The following is a 17,940-nucleotide window of genomic DNA, read 5'->3' as shown; positions in this document are numbered from 1 at the left end:
TATTACCTTTGGAGCGGGCATTCCAGAAAGCACTGCTAAAGGAATGGGTATCCCTTGAGTGGGACATGGAGAAGAGGTCGGGCTAAGGAAAATGGGAATAAGAGATCAGTGGGCAATGAGGAGCAGAACCTGACATTTAAAGAAAGCAAAAATATAGTCTTTTCTAGGTGAATATTTGTTTCATAAACTAGAGATTTTTAAAAAACATATGTACACTCCAAGTAGGACAAACCTACATTATAAGTTAAGACACTAGAGTTTTCTCCTTTTGTAAAATGTGGCCTTCAGCCTCCCTAAATAGCCTGTTAGATGTCTTTCTATCAAAACTAAAGAATAAAGCAGTATTAGCCACTAAAAGGGGCAGCTAGGTGGTACAGTGGTTAGAGTGTTGGTCCTGAAGTCTGGAGGACTCCATTTCAACCCAATTACCTATTACTTGTATGACTCTGAGCAAGTCACTTAACTCTGCCTCAGTTTCCTCATCTATAAAATGAGCTGGAGAAGGAAATGGCAAACCACTCAAAGCATTTTTTCTAAGAAAACCCCAAGTGGGGTCACAAAGACTCAAATGCTACTGAACAACTTTTGTTGGAACTAATGATGATTAACCTAACTTTATGCTTTCTTATGCCTTATACCAGTCAATCACCACATTCTATTGGTAAACCACCACAAGAGAACAGTATAAATTGGAATCATGCCCATGACTAATCCAAGCAGCAGAATCTGGGAACTAGAGTAGGAACTACAACTACACAAACAGACCCAATAATGAAATCTGGGTCAAAAGACAGGCTTTCAGATGCCACACTATTTATGATAGTAATTCTTTATTTTTTTTTCCCATTTGAATTAGTTTAGTCAATTTAGAACATTATTCCTTGGTTAAAATAATCACATTATTTCCCTCCCTCCCCTCCACCCACCCTTCCCACAGCCAACATGCAATTTCATTGGGTATTACTTGTGTCCTTGATCAGAACCTATTTCAGTAATTCTTTTTTTAAAAAAATAAAATCCCCAAATTTTGCATAAGAATTTTTAAATCAATACTTTATTTTTATTAATATTTCTTTCCTTTCAACTTTTTAATCATTATGATGATATCAGGTCTAACCCCTCTCCAATACATTCTCCCCACAACTGTCAAAGTGATTTTTATTTTTTTAAAGTACAGGTGTAACCATATCACTGTCTCACTCAAACTCCAGTGGCTCTATTCACTTCTGGATTAAATACAAACTTCTGGTATTTTAAAGCCTTTTACATCCTGGCTCCAATGTGCCCTTCCAGTTTTTATGCTTTAGTTATTTCCCTTCACATACTCTTCAGTTCATCCAAACTAGCCTTGCTAATCTTCACACACATTCCATTGGCTAGTCATCTTTGTGCCTTTGCACAGGCTGTCCTTCTCCTCCATGGCCTGGAATGCACTCCCTTCTCACCTCCCACTCTCAGAATCCTAGTTTCCATCACAGCTCAACTCAAATACCACCTCTTAAATGAAGTCTCTTGCCTAATAATATTCCACCACCACCAATCAACTCCTCATAAAAACTGCCTTGTACATATGTGTATGTCTCTTCCCTATAGAATTTAAGTTCCTAGATACCAAAGACTGAATCACTTTTATCTTTATATCACCAATGCCCATCATAGTGCCTGATGCTTCTGGGTCATTGATGGATCACTGTATGCAGAAATGACTACTACTAATGTTCATAAGAAATGCTGATTACATTCATATAATCCATTTAGAATTGTTATTTCATAGCTCTGGGGAATATTACATCTCCCAAACATACCATCATCTTGTAAATATATTCGTTTGTCAACCATATGTGCAAGTATAAATGACTTCCTTACAAAATTATCACTAATACTAGCCAAACTCAAAGGCACATTCCCTGATAATGGTCAATAGCTTTCAAGGGATAACTTTCAGAAAAGCAAAACAAAACAGGGAAAGACTGCTAATGTTTATCATAGATTTATTTTTTAAAGTTAAATCTATTTACTTTGCTGTTTGGATACCTTTAGTACATTTTTACATTGTGTTATACAAAAAAAGGAAAGGTTTTCAAACCTAATGGTAAAAAATTCAAAAGTTTTCAACACCATTTTGTAAAACTGGTTATTACTATTATGACAAAATAGGAAAACTATGGAAAACTGGTTTCTTGATAACTAGTTTATACATTTAAATTTATGTATTTAAAGGCTAATTTATGTATTTAAATAAGGTTAGATTGCCTTCAGTAAATGGAAGCAACTTTGGCAATAACAGGTATGTAGGTGATATACATTATATTAATTTTTAAGATCTTAAAATACAGAAAATAATTTCCCCCAGTCTAGGTCGTGGTATTAAAAATATTCTAGTAGTAGTATTTTTTAAACTATTTCGAAATATTTTTATACATGTAAACCTTTAATAAATGAGGCTAATTAAATCACTTCAAAACTGAAATTATCATATCAGATTTTGTACAAAATTTATTTGAAAAATTATCCTCTTTGTAGAGCAAATACAAACAATTCGGAAATGTTGAATGGAATGTAGAATGGAAATGCTAACAAGCAAAACTCCAGCACTTAGCAATGACACTTACCACAAGAAAAGTCACTTTTTTCTGTTTCTTGAGACACTGTAGCTAACCCTATTTTCTAATTTCAGCTTGAATTTAAGATAACCCTTTTGTTTCATTTGCAGCTCTCATGCTGACACAGCTGCCCCTTCTTTGTAATAAACACAGGGCCTCTATATTTAAAAATACAGTGAAACTTTGTTTTAACATCCCCTCCCCAGGCTTCTGCCAATTTTCTCCTTTCCAGTACACAGCCCCACCCCCCCACTCCATGTGTTTTTGGTGTGTGTGTGTTTCAAACATGTGATCCTCAAACTCTCAAAGCCCTTGGAATAGGTTAGAAACAAGTTTCGAACGTCATAGTAATTTTTCATCTCCTTTCTTCCTCAAACTGAGGATCCTAAAACAGAACATTCCTAATTTTGATTAGTCTCTTCCCTCCAACCAAAAAAAAAAAGTTCAATATTTACTTCTAGAGTCCGACACACTTCGGGTCATTTTCGAGCCATTGCCCCCTCCAAGTGGCAAGGTCAAGTTCTAGGAGTGAGTCAAAGTTCCCGAAATTTGGGGGTGAGGGGAGTGTGTTTTGGGGAAAGTTTTGGTGGTTAAACCACCAGGACCCCAGGGCTAGTTAGGATGTGATAAACAACATCAGGCCCCTAAGCAGCCAATCTGCAATTGACATGTAGATGAGTTTACAGGAAAGCAGCCTCGAGGGGACGTCCCGACTCCGTTGAAATCCAAACACCCTTTCTGGTCAAGGATAAGTCCTGGGAAACTCTGCAGCCCTGAAACCCCTGGGAGAAGACTAACTCGCACAGCCTCAGGCAGAGAGAAACAAGTTTTCTACTTTTGTTTGTTGGATTAAAAAAAAAAGAGGGGGAGGGGGAAACAAACTTCTGAAACAGTTCTCCCGGGAAAGGCACAGCGCGGGTCCCCCCCACCAGCTGCGAGGGGTGGGGATGAAAACACGCCCAGCGTCACTTGGGAAACACTTGGCCTGGGAGTGGAGGGAGGAGAGAGGCGAAAGCACTCCAAACGCGAGTTAATAATCACCTCCCAAAGCCATGGAAAACTACAGCCTAGAGACGAAGGGAGGGGACGTTCCCAGCAAGTGAAACTGACCAAGTAAAATTGACTAACTACCCTCCCCCTCCTCCGGCGAAGTCCAAGGACCCAACTCCAAGAACCCCACGTATACCCTTCTGTTTCGGAATTTTAGAGTGAATGGTAGATTCTTAATAGTGGGAAAGTAGAGCAAAATTGTCGGCTTTAGGGGACTGGAAAAAAAATACCTTAAAGTAATTTTTTTAAAAACTTACGTTTCCCATACCGGGAGTCGAACCCGGGCCGCCTGGGTGAAAACCAGGAATCCTAACCGCTAGACCATATGGGAATCTACAAGCTCAAGCACTCCGGAGACCCACCTGACAAGCGTAAACGCCGCCGTTACCCTCAGCCGCCGCTACCTCGTCTGCTGCGCTGCTGCCAAGACAAGCCACTGAAGCGTCTGCTCGCCGCGGAGGCCGCCGCCCACGCGCTCTGAAGCGCAGGGACTCGGTGCCTTAGACCACGCGGAGGGCGGAGGGCGGGAGGGAGGAGTATGGATAAAGGGGGCAGGGCTAGTCCTCCCCTCCCTACTCCCGGAGCCTCGGCTTGCCTGAGTTCGGAGGAGGTGCCCCCACCTTCCATAGAACTAGGCGGTGTCTGTGGCTTCTTTAGCTGTGGGGGAGCTGACCCGGTCACCTGGCATCCCACCTTAGCCAGGGGCACCGCCCCTCCCGCCCTTGCTTGTTCCCACCCTCCTCTTCTCTGGTAGCTCTGGGATAAGGAGAGAGCGGCGATGTCTCGGAGAACTGTGGTATGGGTGAGGGGCAGGGGCGGGGCTCAGGCTGTTCGCCAGCGGGGTACTAGGGCCCCTACTCCCGCCCCTCACCCCAGCTCCAGCCGACCTCTAGCCTTAACTTCTTTTGACCCCAGCCCCTTTATAATCTCCCTTGGGCCCCTTCATAATCTGTCTACTCCTCTTCCCCCATTGGAGCACCGCCCTGCCCGCGGGAAGGAAAGGAGGGGGGAGGAGGAGAATGTGAAACACGACTTGAATCCTCTCGGCACCCGTAGCTCGGGACTGTGGGATGCCGGTCCCGAGTGTGGCGACTTTTCCGGGGCTGCCTTGGGCCTCGATGCAGGCAGAGCCCCGTGAACTCCGCGCGCGTTGACCCTTCCGCGAGCCTGAGGGCGGAGCCGGAGTCACCGACGCCGCTGCAGCCGCCATGTGAGTGTCGCAGACACCCTCCCCGCCCTAAAGCCTAGACCCCGAACAGCGCCCCCAAGTTTCAGGGCGGTATGCACCCCCCACCCACACTGCACCGGGGCTTGGGGTCGGCGCCCCTGGGTGGGATGGAGCACTCCAGGGGAGGAGTAGGATTGGGGAGGGGGTTCACTGAAGTCCCAACTCTAGCCTTGGCTGGGCAGTGCACCCGGATAAGATGCTCTAGGCTCCGGGGCGAGGTTATACGAGGATTCTCCCGACTCCTCTAGGGCACCCCTCCGCATCGCCCCTTCCCTGACGATGCATGTACGAAGCTTTCGCACTCCTTTCGCACCCTGTCCGGTTCCGAACGCGCCGAAGCACTTGGGCATCCTGGATCCGTGGGCTTTAAAGGGTTTGTTGCTGGCCCGCCGCTCTTCCCCGCCCCGAAAAACTGCCCTCCTGAGATAAAGCAAATGATCCGCCTACTTATTGAGAACTTTCGCTGTGTTCCTCGACTGAGCGAGGGAGGGGGGAAGGGAAGGGATACAAAAATGTTATAACTAATAAAATCGTTAGCTATTGTTAGACATTTGATGAGAACTATTTTTTTGCCCCCTTGAGAAAAGGAACTTGATTTGGAAAAGTCTCCCCTCTCAAATCCAGCTACATATTGAAATTACTTGATCCACATCCTAGCAAGTTTGCCTTCTGTACAGAAGGAAAAGTTGATATTGAAGTTATTTTTTTCCAGTCATTCCATTGGTACATAAGGGAACCTAGCTATTTGCAGGTAACTTAACTATAATCCACCCCCTGCTGTCTACTCATAAAATTTTAACTAAAAATGGGATATTAATTTATTATATTAGAATAACTAATTGTGTTATATTAGTATAACCAGACAGTATAATTGAGTGCTGAATAATGTGATCAGGGTTCAATAGCAGAGACTTTGTGTGTAAAATATGGATGATTTGACCTTTTTTCTTAATATCAGTCTTAGCTTTCCTCTCCTTTCTTTTCCAGGGCCGACTACTGGAAATCACAACCAAAGAAATTCTGTGATTATTGCAAATGCTGGATAGCAGACAATAGGCCTGTATGATGCTCTCCTACTATTGATTCCAAAATATTGTAACTTGAATTGTGTTTTTAAAATAGGTTATTCAATGTCAATTCCTATTGTAAAGCAGTCTGATTTTATTTAGAACAAAATCACTCAAGAAGCCACTTCTTGAGCTGAAGTTCAGCAAATTAAGCACTTATCAGGTACTTCACCAGATGTGGGTATGCAATTTAGAGGACTAACAGGATAAATAGAATATGTATACAAGTAGTAATCACCTCCATGTATATTGGAGCGATCTGAACAAATGTTCTCAAATAGTTTGAAAAGATTGATGTTACCTTCAGCTTTGGAGGAATCTTGGAAGGCTGAAGGAGGAGATAGCATATGAACCAGCCTTGAATAAAGAGGCAACTGCAGTTTCATCTCATAATATGGAATGACTTTATTCAGGGACTTGGGAATGAGCTGTTCAAATGCATAATCAACATGAGTTCAGGTATTACATTAGTACAGTTTGCCCAGAAAGTAGAAAATGTTTAGAGAAGTACTGGACAATAAGACTCAAAGTAGATTGGAGTTGGATTATAGCAAGCCTTAAAAACCCCAAGATTGTTTCTTTAGTATTTTGTTATTCCCAGTATAAAACTTTTTCTGCTCTATTTTTAAAATTAGCAATATTAAGGCTTGATTTATTAAGCTATATTTTCTGTAGATTGATATTTATTTCATTTTTTTAAAGTAGATTGTCGAATGGGTAGTTTCATCAGTATTCATTTTGCACTCCCAATGCAGTAGTGCCATGTTAGGTTCTAAAATATATGAAACTAACTTAAAAGTTTAAAGGAATTTTTGTAATTTCAGAGTAGTTGTTCCATGTATATGTGTATGTTTTTGTGGTATGGAAAGATATAGCAGTTTTGCCACAGCTCTTTATCCCCATCAATAGATACTCAAATTTGAGAACTATCATTATAATCTCCCTGTGGTGCAACATAGCAACTGTCTTAAGACAATAGTAACAGTACTTCTTGTTTTAGATTAAGCTACTAAAACACAAAGTACAAAATATCACCTTTTCATTTTTTCCTGGTCTTCATTCACATGTTACAGATCATTATTTTAGAAAGAAATGTAGCCTTAAAAACCCAATTTTAGGATTAGTGATTTGTAAGTTTTGTTGTAATTTAGGTCTTTGAAAGATCTGTGTATGACATTTTTTTTTAAGACATCTTCACCAAGAAAATATTAGACAAATATACTCTGTATCCATTTTTGGCCTTTTTAGGACTAATGACTCTTGGTACTTCTTACCAATGACCATGATAGTATTTGTTTCTCCTTTGCCAAGATTCACAATTAATAATACATTCCAAAACATACTGACAAAATTCATCTAGGAATACTTCATATAAGCAAATTTTGTGAAACATACAGCAAACTATTTGCCTATCCTTTTAATCGGTTGTTCCCAACCTCCCCAAAAGATTTAAAAGTTGAAGTATTGACAACTCTGCACCCACTTTTACAATTTTTTTTCCATTTTTGCTTTTTGTTACCGTGGTTAAGAGAATTGTTCCAACGTTTACTAGTAAATTTCCTATAAGTCAACTGCAGATGAATTTACTATTCTATTTGAAATATAATAGTTAACATGGAGGACTTTATGATGGTGAAAATAAATGTAACAAGCATTAAAAAAAATTACAACATTTTTTAAAAAGGAAAATTATAGTGGTTACTTTTCTCTAAAAGGTTTTGAATAATGGAACTATTAAAAGTAACTTTTTAATGTCTGATAAATCAGCCTAAAAATTAATTGTATTTTAACTCTATTTTGGGAAATAATATGTAAAAATTATCCTTCTCTTAAAGCTTTCCATTCAAAATTATCCTTCACTAAGATTAACTGCCTGACCCTTTTTTTTTCTTGGAAAAGTGTCAGATTTCTTTTATTTGTTATGGCATTTTGTCCCCAGATCAGGTTAATGCTTTGAATATAGGAAACCAATCAAAATAATTGGAAAGCTACCATTATGTCTCAATTCTCAGAGAAGCCATTTCATAAATAAATAAGAGAAATACAAGGCATGACTACATAATACCTTCTGAACATGGTAATAAAATATTTTGTTGTAACTTATGTTTACAATGAATTGCAAGTTCCTTGAAGACAGATACTGTTTTTATTTTTTTTTTTAATTTAGAATATTTTTCCATGGTTACATGATTTGTGATTTTTCCTACCCCTCTTCCCTCCTCTTTCCCAGAGCTGACAAGCAGTTCCACTGTGACCCATTTTGTTTTAAGAAAAACATGTATCAACAATTTTCTAGTGCAGAAAATTTGTCAATATAATTTTCTTCTAGGAAGTAACCCATTCAGATAGCAATATATATTTTATTATTATTTATTATTTTTAACTTACCTAGAACAAATGATCAGTTAGCTGGGGATAATTGACTGTAAAATGAAACTAATGTAATAAAATAGTAAGGCAAAGTAATCACCCAAAGTGCAATTTACTTAATCTTTAATTGTAGATACAATTTTTCCTAGAGAAATTGCTTTTTAATAGCCTTTTAGTTTGTACTAATTTTCATATATAGGTGTATTTTAGTTTAAAGAAATCTTTTAAAGCAAATAAAATATAATTATTTACTTTGGAATAATATTCTTTAAAAAAATAAAAAGAATTCTTCATAACAGCAACTTTACCTAATCCATTAAATGATGATGTCTTCATAGACTTAACAATCTATCATAAACATCTGGTTATTGTTTTTTAAGAAACAGACCATTTTATAATTTTTATTTCTTTATTTTCAACTTTGATAATTAAACTTAGATCATGATTTATTATTAATTCCTCCCACAAAGGATTCCTTATGAATTTGGACAAGACAAAGGGAGGACCACTAGAAACTTTTTATTCAATGTTTTATTTATTCATATTTATATTACTTTTTATTCAACAAAAGTAATGATGTAACTAATAGATAATCTATTTTTCTTTAACACAATCATCACAAGTCTAATAAACTTTTTTTTTCTTTTTAAACCTGTACCTTCTGTCTTAGAATTGATACCAGGTATCAGTTTCAAGGCAGAGTATGGTTAAGGGCTAGGTACTTGGGGTTAAGTGACTTGACCAGGATCACACAACTGGGAAGTGTCTGAGGCCAGATTTAAACTCAGGACCTCTTGTCTCCAGGTCTAGGTTTCTACCAGTAAGTCACCTCACTGCCCCAACAATATATATTTTTAAGAATTCAAGTAAACTTTGATCTTAACTTAAACTTTTGGCTTTAAAAAATTATATAACTAAATCATTACCACTTGCTGATATTTTGTTTGAAGGGTCAATTTGCATTAAAGTTCTTTATTTAGCTTTTTTCCTTCTAAGAAATTATTTACATTTCATGAGTTAGATTTTCTTCTGTCATAGATCCTGTTTCAGTTAGAAGTGTGATTTATAATTTGTTTCTTTGCTTTTCCCTCTGCCTCCAATGTTTTGTTTTTTTTCCAAGAGTGTTGAATTTCATGAGCGAGGAAAGAACCATAAGGAAAATGTGGCCAAAAGAATCAGTGAGGTAATTCACATTTTTCTTTGTACATATTTCATGTTAACTTTGGTCCTATTTCTTTGTTTTAACCTTTTCATGTCTTCTGTAGATTAAACAAAAAAGCCTAGAAAAGGCAAAAGAAGAAGAAAAAACATCAAAGGAGTTTGCAGCAATGGAGGCAGCTGCCCTTAAAGCATACCAAGAGGATTTGAAAAGGCTTGGAATCAGTTCAGGTAGAAAAACTGCCAACATGCTTTAAAAGTAACATCAGAGAGAATATTGAGTAAACTTTTATTGTTTCCATGGGTGAGGTTCCCTGATTGAGCTCATACACTAAGGAGACATTATCACTGTTTTTATTGGCCACCTTTCTCTTAGTTGAGGCAATAGAACTTTGTACCCTTTCATTTTACCTCTTATATTTTTTAAGCCTCACTTCAGTCTAAACAACAATACTTTTCTGTACAAAATCCACCAATGCTCAGGAACTTACATGTAAGCAATTTAAATTGCTTATTTGGCTCTGCTTTTGTGGTAAAGGATATTTATTCATTAATAAGCATGAACTTCAGCTTCTAATTATAATTCACTTTAGCAATACAGTATTTTTTATGTTTTGACTAAGTTCTTTTACAGTAGAGACCATGTTACATTTCTTTGTATTCCCACCAACACATAACATAGTTTATTGCATATAGTAGGTATTTAACTAATATTTATTAATTAATAGATGCTGATGGTATGACTTGACAAAAAGTATTAAAATTGGGTTTGGAGTTGGAGAATCTGCATTTACTATTCATTAGATGTAACCTTAGGCCAAAACTCATCTTCTCTCATCTTATAAATGAATTTCTTCATCCATAAAATGAGAATTTTGGACTAAATTGAGTGCTATTCAATAATGTCTTGAGCAAAGTACTGTACTGTGTGTTGGGGGTGTGAAACAGAAATGAAATGGTCTGTCCTTAAGGACTTTACATTCTACTAAATGACCTAAGGGCTCTTCTAGCTACAAATCCTTTGAACTGATAAATATTGATTCATTTGGAGGTGGGGGAATATAGTAAGTAAGTAGGCATTTATTTGGGAGTAAGAGGATGACTGCCATATGACTAGTATTATTCATATAGTATAGAATAACCTCCTTGGTTTTTTTTTAATCATTATTTAGAGCTTTCTCTATATTAATTTACTCTCTGAATCCAAGTGAAAACTACATTTGGGGTAAAGTTTCCCAAGAGAGATTCTAGTCATTATTTTGAGAATGTTGTACTGGATGAGTCATCTTTCTCCCATCTTTATAGATGTTACAGAATCTAACACACCACAAGTAACCAACACCGCGCCATCCATCTCAGTATCAAGTCAGAAGAAAGAAAAGAAAAAGAGGAAAAAAGACCTTTCCAATATAAATGCAGTAGGAGCTGCCAAATGGGTAGAAGGCATGTCTTCTGAGGGTTACCGTTACTATTATAATACCATTACAGGAGGTAAGTAGTTTGGGTGCAAATATAGTATATAATATAGCAATATGGAGAATTTGCAGACTTTTATTTTGGAGGAAGTTTTAGACTTTTATGATTGTTTTCTAAAAAAGGCCTGCTGTGATGCCTCATTGTGACATAGAGGTATTTAACAGGGCTTTCTCAAAGTCTTTGACAATGCAACACAAATTCTAGCAAGTCCTACTAACCTGGAAAGGCTTGAAAGATGCTCTGTCATTGGACTATATGTCTTTGATCTAAGGACCTACCTAGTTCAATTTAAAGAGGCTTATTACCAGGATGGCAGCAATGACTTTTCATCTCAAAAGAACTACTCACAAAAGAGTAGAAGGGATATAGTCTACTCTGGAGAAAAAATTGTTAAATGATAAAAATCATATAGTCTTAACTGATGTGTATATGTATTAGAAGATCATTCCATTGAAAGATAACACATTTTCAAAATTTTCTAATCAACCCAAAATGTTAGAAAGTATATTTGAGCCTACTAGGTAAACAAAATAATTGCAGAAAATTAAGTTGAAAGAAATCTGCCCTTAAACTGAGTGTCTGACTTAGAACATTAATAATGAACCCAAAAAAACCCTTTGGCTTAATTTTCTTTTATAAGCTTTATAAAAATATGACCATCTAGTCTAATAGCAAAATAAAAAGAATCACATACCCACTTCTTCAAATTGCATGGTTTCTAAAGCGAGAGATTATAGAATAGTTTTTCTGTCTGAGAACCATAAACAAAATCCTCTTTGTCTATACCTAGCTTCATTTGTCGATGTTGGCATTTTGTGCTTTCAATTCTGTTGCTACAAAGAATGGTATTTTCAGTTGATATATCTTTTTATTTTATTTGAGAGGCTTCATACTATAGTAAAAAGCACATCTTGAACTGAGGAAGTGGAATTGCACCACTGACAATTTCTTGCTTTCTGACCATGAGCCTGTCACACCTTAATATCACCAAACTTCAGGTTTTATTTTCATATGTAAAATGGGGGTGCTAGTACTACCTATAGTACTTGCCCCACATAGCTGTTGTAAAGCATCAGTGAGGGAATGCATATAACACCCTGCAAATCTTAAAGCACTATGGAAGTATCATTTCTGTGTTTCATCTATAGTATCAAATAGATGGCTCGTTGGATTCCATGGCAATTAGTGCATTTATAGATATTATTTTATTTAACTTTTTGGTTTTTAATTAAATACCAGAATCCTTTCTGGGCTGAGGATTAAGTCACTGTTTCACTAGAACAGGGAGCCATTAGGATGGTTTGAATGGGTCTTTTTTACCCCCAGAGTTAAGCAATGACAGGCCTGACTTCTTGCATATCTCAGCCTGAAACTGCTGCTTAGTCATAATTTATCTTGAGCTTTCTAGTTCTTTGTAGTATTATAGGACAGATTATAACTTTGCTTATTCTCTGGGCTGCAAATAAACCTAGTTTTCTTCCCACACTTCATTCCATTTTCTACTCATATCTTAATCACAATAAATACCTTGCTTCAAAATCAATGAAATTTTAATGTCATGAAGACTTACTCTTTGTGTGACTAATCATTCCAGTTGTTGCAATAACTCTTAAATTCAAAAAATGTATGAACCTTTCTGCTTTTATCATACTTATTTGTGTATCTATGCAGCTGTGGTATATTATGCATTGTAGATTGGCCTGAATGTTGTATTCTTTCTTCTCCCCCTAAAATTGTCTGAATAAACCTGGAAGCAGCTTATAATTGGTGTTATTTTTCAACATAGACCTATATATTTTTTTCCTCCTTTCAGAGACAGTTTAGTGGTGGGGCTTATATTCAGGAAGAACCTATAATTGAATTCATATGGTATGTTTAATAGTTGTGCTAAAGTATTTGTTGATCTTTCTTCACCATTAGATTCTAAATCCCACAAGAAAAGAGATTTTTCTTTTGTGATTCCCCACAGAATAGTGTGAACACATTAGACATTTGTAATGGTGACTTTCATGGATTATATGAATAAATCAAGAGGTCTAGAAATCAATTGAAAAACTGTAACTAGACAATGTTTTTACTTTTAGAATCTCAGTGGGAAAAACCTGAAGGATTCCAAGGAAAATTTAGTAAGGTAATTGAACTCAGTTCTATTTGGTACAATTCTTAATCTGTTGACTGGGGAGAGAATATTTGTAAATATTGTTTTTTACCACCAAATAACAATTTGTCTGCAGTTTTTGTCCTTTCTATTTTAGAAGTCCTCCAGGAGGCATTTGTAGAACAGTTAAAAGAATTCCTTAGGTTAAGGGTCAGTAACCTGTGGCATAGAGATAGCTCTTCTTCTGCTCATCAGCCAGTTTGGGCCCAAATGACCACCTTATCTATTCTTTGACTAAAACTGCTATCTTCTTCATGAATTAGTGGCTGATATGAACTGTCTCCCAAGAAATTCAGCCCAATTTCCTTTTGCCTCATTCCTGCTTTTTCAATGTTGAAGTTCCCAATTCCAACCACTAATTCTTAATATTTATATGACAAGAGAATATATCTTTTCACAGACTCTTTTAAAAAATTCTGCTTATCCTTTTATAGATATCAATAGATAGATCAGAGTGGTTTTGTTTTTGTTCTTAAAAATATATTAATTTTTATCATATTTTATATGCTTGTTTTCATTAGAAAACAGCAATGCCTCTCTGGATAGAAGGCTTAAGTGAAGACGGTTACACATATTATTATAATACAGAAACGGGTGGTAAGTAGTACCTACTATTATTTAAATTCTTTTCTCTGTGTACCAGAAAGGATTTTTTTACATACTAGGAATTCTTCATATGTTTTCTAAAGTTGAGGGTATTTGATTCTTCAATTATTAGTAAACAGCCATTAAAAACAAATATTTTAAAACATACATTTGGACAAGTAAAAAATATTTACATTTTTAATGTAACTTTTTAAAAATTAATAATTGAATCATTTCATTTTTTCTCCCCTCTGTATTTTGGTTCTTTTCTGGGTTTTTTTTTTGATGCTATTATTTATATAACTATAGAAAGTATGTGTGTTCTTTTGATTGTTTTTATCATTTCTACTTCATATGAAGCATAAAAAAGAAATACAGAAGATTTATGTTTTTCATTTATTATGACATAATCTATTTTTATCATGTGTTACAATTTGTGCAGCCATCTTGAAATCAAACACGTCATTTCCACCTTTTTGCTATAACAAACAATGCTACTAGAAAAATGTGTGTGTGTTTCAAACAAGCATATTCATAGCTAATAATAGTTGTCCTGGGTCCAATCAATAGGTGAGAGGACAGATAGTTTTGTAGTTCTCACTATATATAATACTATATTGCTTTCCTAAAAGATTGTATCAGTTTATGATAATATATACTTTTTTCCTCAGCGCTAATGGCATTGAGTTTTGGGCATTCTTAACTAATGTCTTTAACATTGTAGTTGTCATAAGGAGGCACCTCTGATTTGTTTTAATTTCTATTTCTCTGATACTTGTATTTTGCCTGCTTTTCTATGTATTTATTGATAATCTATGTTTCTTTTTTAGAATTGCCTGTTCTTATTCTTTGACCATATAATGTTAATGAATAGCTCCTAAAAACCTCCTGTGAATTACAGATCATGAATATTAAACTTTTAATCAAAAAAAAAGTTACAGCAATGATTTACTCCTGTATATTGTATGCTTATGCCCTTGTCTCTTGTTTTCACCAGCTAACAAACTCAAACAGAATGGGAAAGGGGATGATCATTTAAATCCTCATCTTTATTGCTTTTATACCAACATGATTATAAAAATAAAACACTGGAGCTTTTTTAAACATTTGAAAGATCAATCTAGTTCCGCCTCTTTAGTTTACGATTGAGAATCTTGATTGTGTGTTAAATTCTTTTAATTCTATAAGATATTTTTTAAAATGTATTTGTTATACTAAAATTCCTAGGTATCTCTCTTCCTCCCTTTCCCCATACTAGAGAAGGCATCATTTGATCCAAGGAAAGTCACACATGTTTGTATTTATCACTTCTTTCTCTGGAGGAGGACATTCACATTCATTCTTAAAACAATATTTCTGTTGCTGTACATATTTTCTTGGTTCTGCTTGTTTCACACTTTATAATTTCATCTAGGTCTTTCCATTTTTTAAAAGTAAACTGTCCTTTCTTTATTGAAGTTCTTGCTGAAGTCAACTTCTATAATTTATAGAATGATTCTTTTTCAGATGAAAACTATAATTCATGTATCCTTTGCATGAATATTTTAGAACATTCAGCTAGTAATTAAGAAATATGAATTATAGCATATATATATTAATATTAAATTTTTGGTGATATTTCTTTCTTCTTTTTTATCAGGGTAGGTCTCCCAGTGAGTAACTCTTTCTGCCAATATAGATAAGCACCAAATCTGCATTGTATAGTCTTAAAGACTTGAACTCAAGTCTCCCCAACTCAAGACAAAAGCATAGTGTGGAATAAAAATTTATTTTCATAAAAATGATTTAGCAATTAATTATAGTTATAGAATAATGCTTTGGCTTCTTCTGAATTAGTTCTGATAGAATCATTCTAATTCTATTACCTGAAATATGACTTAATTTTTTTTATTCCTTGTATTTTCAGTGAGCACTATGAATTTTTTTTCTTTTGAGGGAATGGAATATGTCATTTTATAGACTCATAAGGTAGTAAGAGAGGCAACATGACACAGTAAATAAAAGACTATTCTTGGAATCAAAAAGACCATAGTTCAAATGTTACCTCTCACACATATTATAATTCTTCAACCATGGGCAAGTCATTATTTTATCCGTCTCAATGCCAAAGAACAAGGGATTGGCTTGTACATTATGGCCTGAGGGCCAGAATTGGCTCAGAGATCATAATTTGCTGACTCCTGCCCTAAAAAACTCTCTTATAAATTGCAGAAAAGGTACATTAGTAGAAGAGAGTTTTCTCATGCAAGAAGTTCTAGACCAATGAAATCATAGTTCCAATCAGTACAGCGTTGAAAGGACATCTGTGGTCAACTAGTCCAAACCCTACCTAAAACATGAATGAAATGATTTCTAATCTCCCTTCCTGCTCCTTAACTATATGGTCCTGTCAGCCACTGAAAAATACCTCCAGTTTTAGAGGGCTCATTATCTCTTTAAAAACATTCCTTTTATTTGTTTTGGAGGCTGTGATTGTTAGGAATTTTTTGAAGACAGCAAAAATACCCTATGTCCCATGTTGCTTTGCCCCTAGCTATAAAGTTGCCCAGTTCTTTCCACTGGTATATACCATGATTTCCCTCATGTTGCTCTTCTCTGGACACACTCTAATAATCCCTGCCTAAAAGACCCTACATTCCGTCCATAGTACCTGAATCTGAACACATCATGCCATTTGGCTTTAGTAAGAATAATTCAGGACTCTGACCTTCCTTCTGTACACTATGCCTCTGTTAATGCAGACCTGCCCTGAATGTCATACTGTCTCATTGAGATGCAGTTCACTAAAACCCTCAGGTTTAAAATTTTTTTTCCCTTTATTTTATTCCAATAACACATTTACATGTAAGTTTTCCAAAGTTATATGATTCATGTTGTCTCCCTCCTTTCTCCCCTCCTGGAGTCGACAAGTAATTCTACCCTCAGATAGGTTTTACATGAGCTACTGCCTATAGATGTTTCCGCAACTCCTTTTTGTAGTTTCTTAACCAAAAGTAGAGTTTCACACTTAGCCCACTTTTCTAACTTGTAGAAACCTTTGGAATCCAGATTCTGACATTAACAATGGTTTCCTTCTAGCTTAATGTCATCTGCAAAATCAAAACCTAGCCATATATATGTCTCTGTGTGCGTGTGTTTGTATGTATGTGTCAGTGTTGATGATAATGTCATTCAACAAAATAGAGACAAAAAGAGACTTTTCCCAGTAGAAACTTGACTTAAATCAACAATATTTGGGGACTGTTTATTCTATTTTTCTAAATCCCTCTGTTAGTACTATTGTTTATCCGTTCTAAATCCATATCTCTTGTCAGTCTTTCATTATATCCTTCATATATACCAAAAAGCTTGCTTATTATGTGCCAGATGCTATAGTTAAAATAAAAACATTTCCTTCTCAAGGAGCTTCCGTTCTGTTAGAGGAAAACACATTTTAGATGTGTACAAAATATAGGAGATAATCTGGAGGCACTTGCAAGTCAGGGAGATCAGGAAAAGCTAATTGTAAAAAAGTGGTACTTAAACTGACTTTGAAAGGAAACTAGGAATCTTGAGAAACAGAGGTAAAGAGGAAGAGCAAAATCTAAAGTAGAGAGGCTGGAAATGGAATGATGAAGAAGGTCAGGAAGATCCAAAGTATAGAACTAAAAAATGTATATATGCAGATATATTACCAGTTTGTAAAGGGCTTAAAATGCTAAACAAAAAAATGGACCTAGAAGCAAAACAGCCCCTAGAGCTTGAGGAGTAGGGTCAAACCTCCACATTAGGAATTAAACACTTTGGCACTTGTGTGGAAGGTAAATTAGAGATAGGAAAAACTTGAGTCAGGGAAGTAATCAGAAATGGCTGTTTAAATATGCCACAGGGCAGCTTAGATAGCACAGTGGATAGAGTGCCAAGCCTAGAGCTAAGAAGACTCATCTTCCTGAGTTCAAAACTAGACTCATACACTTTAAAAAACCTTTCCCTTCTGTCTTAGAATCAATAATAAAGCCACATTTAAGCACAGATCCTTTGGACTCTAGGCCTGTCTCTCTAGCCAGTGAGCCACGTAGTCGCTCCTCAGCCTCAGATACTTAATAGCTGTGTGTGACTCAGGACAATTCACTTAACCTTGTTTGTTTCAGTTTCCTCATCAGTAAAATGAGCTGGAGAAACCACTATAGCATCTTTGCCAAGAAAACTCTTAATGGGAGCACAAAGAGTCAGACAGGACTGAACAACAATAAAATTAAAATACTC

The 17,940-nt window shown here is 36.1% G+C and overlaps 2 protein-coding genes and 1 non-coding gene across 13 annotated transcripts in view; 1 reads left to right on the top strand and 2 right to left on the bottom strand.

Annotated features, from left to right (window-relative positions):
* Window positions 1-4,151, bottom strand: part of ELF1 (E74 like ETS transcription factor 1) — a 146,893-nt gene extending 142,742 nt beyond the window's left edge. For 5 of the 9 annotated variants that reach the window (XM_016425017.2, XM_056806962.1, XM_016425018.2 and 2 more), the window contains exon 1: window positions 4,016-4,151. The gene's annotated coding sequence lies outside the window, so the exon portion shown is untranslated. Of the gene's footprint in view, window positions 1-3,910; window positions 3,987-4,015 lie in introns of those variants that run through there. The other 4 variants (XM_007501513.3, XM_056806963.1, XM_056806958.1 and 1 more) reach the window with 4 other exon arrangements.
* Window positions 3,913-3,984, bottom strand: TRNAE-UUC (transfer RNA glutamic acid (anticodon UUC)). The gene has a single exon. It is a non-coding gene; the product is annotated as a tRNA-Glu (tRNA).
* Window positions 4,152-4,722: 571 nt separating the features above from the next.
* WBP4 (WW domain binding protein 4) overlaps window positions 4,723-17,940 on the top strand; it is a 31,427-nt gene continuing 18,209 nt past the window's right edge. The window contains exons 1-7 of one of the 3 annotated variants that reach the window (XM_007501508.3): window positions 4,723-4,863; window positions 5,869-5,941; window positions 9,439-9,501; window positions 9,584-9,707; window positions 10,782-10,967; window positions 13,037-13,083; window positions 13,632-13,707. In XM_007501508.3, the coding sequence (XP_007501570.1) occupies window positions 4,862-4,863; window positions 5,869-5,941; window positions 9,439-9,501; window positions 9,584-9,707; window positions 10,782-10,967; window positions 13,037-13,083; window positions 13,632-13,707 (571 nt within the window). In that variant the 5' untranslated portion in view covers window positions 4,723-4,861. Of the gene's footprint in view, window positions 4,933-5,868; window positions 5,942-8,902; window positions 9,139-9,438; window positions 9,502-9,583; window positions 9,708-10,781; window positions 10,968-13,036; window positions 13,084-13,631; window positions 13,708-17,940 lie in introns of those variants that run through there. The other 2 variants (XM_056806965.1, XM_056806966.1) reach the window with 2 other exon arrangements.

This window comes from Monodelphis domestica, chromosome 8 (assembly GCF_027887165.1).
Source record: "Monodelphis domestica isolate mMonDom1 chromosome 8, mMonDom1.pri, whole genome shotgun sequence".
Taxonomy (NCBI): Eukaryota; Metazoa; Chordata; class Mammalia; order Didelphimorphia; family Didelphidae; genus Monodelphis; species Monodelphis domestica.
The sequence above is the reverse complement of the archived record's forward strand: the minus strand, read 5'-3'. Positions and strand labels throughout refer to the sequence as shown.